At 37.0% G+C, this 5000-nt stretch overlaps 1 protein-coding gene across 2 annotated transcripts in view; it reads right to left on the minus strand.

Moving 5' to 3' along the window:
- Positions 1-1751: 1751 nt before the first annotated feature.
- The window catches only part of LOC138015658 (uncharacterized), a 4553-nt gene continuing 1304 nt past the window's right edge, over positions 1752-5000 (minus strand). For both annotated transcript variants that reach the window (XM_068862753.1, XM_068862752.1), the window contains exons 4-6: positions 4471-4541; positions 4207-4334; positions 1752-3530 (exon numbers count right to left, since the gene is read on the minus strand). In XM_068862753.1, the coding sequence (XP_068718854.1) occupies positions 2450-3530; positions 4207-4334; positions 4471-4541 (1280 nt within the window). In that variant the 3' untranslated portion in view covers positions 1752-2449. The remainder of the gene's footprint in view (positions 3531-4206; positions 4335-4470; positions 4542-5000) is intronic.

A 5000-nucleotide genomic window follows, 5' to 3' on the forward strand; every position in this document is an offset into this window, starting at 1 on the left:
GTGGGTGTGTTGATGGTTATTCTAGAAGAATCATGTTCTTGGAAGTTGCTTCCAGTAACAATGATCCCAAAATAATAGCTGGATACTTCCTGAAGTGTGTAAAAGAAGTTGGAGGATGCCCAAGGCTAATACAGACGGACTGTGGAACTGAAAATGGCATTATTGCCAGTTTGCAATCAGTTTTCCGTAGCCAAGACCAAGACCAGTTTTCTGGACTTAGAAGCCATAGATATGGGACCTCAACGTCAAACCAACGGATAGAAGCTTGGTGGTCCATCTTACGGAGATTTAGAAGTGAGTGGTGGATCAGTCTTTTTAAAGATTTAGCCAGTTATGGAGCATTTCAGAGTGGTAACCTGAAACATATGTTTTGCCTACAATACTGTTTCATGGACCTGATTCAAAAGGACCTTGATGAAGTGGCACAGCTGTGGAACAGTCATATCATTAGACCTAGTAGAATGGCAGAATGTCCTTCAGGCATACCTGACGAGATGTATTTTTTCCCTCAGAATTCTGGTAATTAAAAAAACTGTAGTAGAGTGTTAGGCTGAGCTCCGTATGCTCAATAAAACCTGTTAGTGGAACAAAATGATACTAAAAGCTTTACCACATTTATTTGAATTCATAAGTCATTATTTGAATTCAAAGTCATTGCCTCATTGCAGAATTGAAGATCAAAGCCCAGTAATAAAAATGGGTGTTATTGACTTATTACCAATACTATTAAGTAATTCATGCAGACAGATCGCTTCGTCTGACATTCGGATTGCTTGAGAACATTCTTTTTTTCTCTGCAGGTGGTATTGACATGAAATACCAAGTAACAAGTGTAATGTTACAAATGGCAGAGGCTTATACCAGCGGTAAGGGTTCTTGTTGCGGAAACAGAGATTTTGAAGAGTATTTGGACTACATTATGCAAAGGAATTCTTTACAAAAGCCAACAGACTGGAAGAAAGCGTTAGAGGTTTACTTTAGGTTGACAACGTTAGCTGAAATGTAGTAATGACATGGAAGGGTACATGGAAAAAAGCCTTTAGTGACTCTTTTGAGGCTAGCTCATGACCATTCACGTTTTGAATTTCACTGTCATGCAAGTTCTTGATAATAACTTTATATTAAATATTTCAATATTTTGCTATAAAACTACCAGTTATCATAGGGCAATGAATGAAACCAGATTCCATTGCAGAAATGACTAGGAAAGATTTTAGTACATCTTCTTGTGCAATCACCCAACATCCAGTTACAGTTTAGTTTTAGTGTTTGGTAAGTTGTTCCTTTCTAATAACTTCTTTTCGTTGCATCATCGTTTTCTGAAAATAGGTGTAAGTTAATTAACACATAACAAACGGTAAACAGTTGCGTATCGATAGTAATTGTGATTGCTTAGGTTTTGCATGATCATTGACTAAAATCTAGCGCCACTTTCTCAACCAATCAGAAGCAAAAACAAAAAGGAATTGTCCTGGTTTGCACGCACGCGTTTCCCGCGCTGGGCGCCAGCTACATATAACTGCTAAGAAATCTGATTGTTTTATTTGAATTTCTTCCTCTGTTGAGATTAGTCAAGTAAGTACTTGGGTTCTGGTTTTTTATGTCCACTTAATTAACAATTAACTATTTCGTTGGTGGACTGTTCACTTTGTAGTAAAAGTAGAGAAGGGAAGGGGATTATTTAAAGAGACGGAAGGACAAAGGGAGGGAAGGAAGGAGATAATAAAGGAAGGCAAACAGAGACTTAAACATCAGTTAGAACAATTTATTAACACAAGATGTCCCTCATAGTATTTATCCACCTTACGACTGCATATCAAACAAACAGTTTAGCAACGAGATACTAAAAAGACCGAAAATTTACTAAAAATTAATCAGCCATTAAACGCAACAGATACACATACAGTTTCAGGGATAAAAGTGGAATAAAGGAGGATGAAAGGCTAAAAAACATAAAAACGTTTGATATGCTCACTTGCTCTGACTCGTGTCCGTCAAGAAAATTGATGCATGGTTGTGTTGGTTTTGGTGACCGTTAAGTTTCGGATTTCTCTGACTGAGGAAATGACATTTTCATGTTCGAAAGATCGCCCAAACTGTGAAAAGATATACCACTGTTCCATTTTTTGTCCATGGGGCGTAGTGATATTTAAAACATATATGCCAATAAAAATAGGAAAAGGAACTACTAGAGTTTATTATCCCACTTCTAACAAAACGAAATGTTCATCATAAAGATCAGTATCTGCTCAAAGGCAAGATACGATAATTTGTCACGTTTTCACGATAATCCAAGCCATGACTAAAGAAATATTTCGTCCCACATTTGGCCTGCAGCAGCTTTCTAAGCAATGACTTGTGACAGTCAAAAGGACCATAGTAAAACTGGAACTTAACGAAACATTTGTCACAAAGTAAACATGGTTCACTCATCATTTTACGCTGCTCGTTACACTACGTCCATCTCCCAATTATCGGACGAGAGGATGCTGCTAAACTCCTCCCTCAATTCTGGAAACGATTGATAAGTTGATGGTAACTGTAGAACTGTATTGCATGTATGTGCAATTGGCCTGCGGCCCAACCCTGATAAATCTGTAAACTCTATTTGAATTGCAGCAAACAGCATTAGCTCAGACCCACTAACGAACCTGACAAAGTTTGATAACTTTTGGAAGGTGTCTAGACCTTTAATGAACTTTTTGAGAAACTTGAGACTTTCCCTTTCTGGATCATTGACTGGATTTGCCTCAAGACAACTCAAAATTTTGCTTATGGATGGAAGCAAAAATTCATATTTCTCAGTCAAAGTCGTCACGTTAGCAAAGATTGGTATGAGAGGGCTTATTATGCACTTCCAACAGTCTGCAATATATTGAGGCTTTTGAATTAAGTCCTTATGAGCAATTTCTTCAATAACAGCGACAATATTATCTGAATTGACCTTACGACGACAATCATAGTTGCTCAACATTTCCAAAAGGTCAGTACCATCATCACCCTCATAATCAATTTCACCGGCAATAGATTTGATGATGAAAGTTTTCTCATCAGCCGAAACATAATTTTGAAATGATTGAATCAACATTGGGCCAGTGACAGCAGATTCCCCAAACAAGAGATAGGCAAAGAATGCTTGAGACATTAGCAGTGGGAAATACCCACAGACTTGATAACCTTTCACCAATATTCTGCCAATAGCTGCCCATTCTTCTCTTTGATAGTCATGTCTTACAAAGGGCACTCGTTCATTTTCTCCAATGAAAAGAGAATCATATGCTTCTTTCCAAAACAGACTTAGTATATCTCTCAGAACTCCAACACCTTTGCCAATTTCTTGTCTGCCTCGAAAGTCAATGACCACAACTTCAAGGTCATCTCCCATAACCGATTCGTCTTTAAATATATCTATCAAATCCCTTTTCACATTCAGCCTATGCACTTTTATAACACGTTTACGGACATCCTTCAGTACATCTGAAGCTTCCTGAACAACCATGTTTATGTCCACATGATTTTGGGCTGGACTGCTGTTGATAAGAAATGAATATCAGCTACACTCAACAGTAAAATTAGAAATAATGCACAGAGAAAAAAAAATACAGAGCTCAAAAACAGAATTGGAATTAAACACATTCAGCCATATTTAGTAAAAGGGAAAGCCACAAGTAAATGTAATTAATGGAAGATTATATGAACTTGGTATTTCACTAACAACTCTGAGCACACTGATTAATAAAGTACAGCTGAAGCCTGTTTGAAAATCCAAGCTAGAAAGAACTGTGTGTTGGCTAACGTACTACAGTCACACATCCAGTTAGTCCTACACAACTCAAAATAATTATTATTTGGCATGAAAAGTTAGAGATAGATAGGAGTTCAGTGTAATTTGTGAATCATATTTCCCAATCTGGCATTTTTTTCTCCTGGGCCAAGTTGTTCAAAGCCCAATCAATGAAGCTTACCCTGGGTTAATGTGAACGTTGAGTCAAGATTTTTGTCCCTTATTATTGCCCTAGACCATTAGCTTTAAATGATACTTCAACATCATATTTAATGAGCGAAATGAAAATGTTGGTTAACTATTAATTGTGGATTAGTGTTAATCGGCTTTCAAACATCTAGGCCCTAGTGAGCCCACCAAAAATTGTTTACAATATTATGTACCTAGGGATTAAAAACACCATTATACTCTGTTGTATTTACCTCTCATTTCCACAAGATGATGTTTGCTCAGTGAGAAACACTGGCTCAAGAAGCCTATCTTCATCTGGATCTGTCCAATCATCTAACCACTTTGGATTGAATGTGACTTCATTTGAGGAATCTAGAGTCTTCTCAAAGGAAAACAAATCAGAATGAGACAACCTCAGCTTTAGTTATTCTGTACATGGTCCCCCCCCCCCCCCCAAAAAAAAAAGAAGGTTTTAATGGAATATGTTGAAATTCACTGTATTAATAAACTCATACCTTGTCTAAAGAGCCTTTGTTATCTTCTTTGGGACTATTGTCTTCACTGTCTGATGACCTACTGTTGACAGCTTAAAAAAGGAATAACATCTGTTCAGTATAGCGTTGAAATTATCCTGCATTTTGGTGAAAACAATGTTTACTGCTTTCATTTCTTTCAGAAACAGCTACTCTTTTGACAATGATATGGAATGCAAAATAAAAAATGCAATCAGAATTTGCATTGTCCTTTTTGAAGAGGACTGCATTAATTATAATAGTTCATTTTGGATTGAAACCAGAACTGACCTGGTTGACTCAAAAGTTTCTCCCAGAACCAGGGTTAAAAGGGGGTGTCATGATCGTTGACAGGTGTGTTTTTGCAGAATTCTATCAAGACTTCCTGTGGCCAGCCAGTGAATCTTGAGAAACATACATGTTGTAGTTCAACTGTATCCTTCGTTTAAATTGTATTTCCCATTGTTTCAATTCATTATCATACAGTACCACTGCCAAGTACAATGGAAAATAAAATTTAGCCCAATGATAAA

Source organism: Montipora capricornis, chromosome 9, assembly GCF_036669925.1.
Source record: "Montipora capricornis isolate CH-2021 chromosome 9, ASM3666992v2, whole genome shotgun sequence".
NCBI lineage: Eukaryota > Metazoa > Cnidaria > Anthozoa > Scleractinia > Acroporidae > Montipora > Montipora capricornis.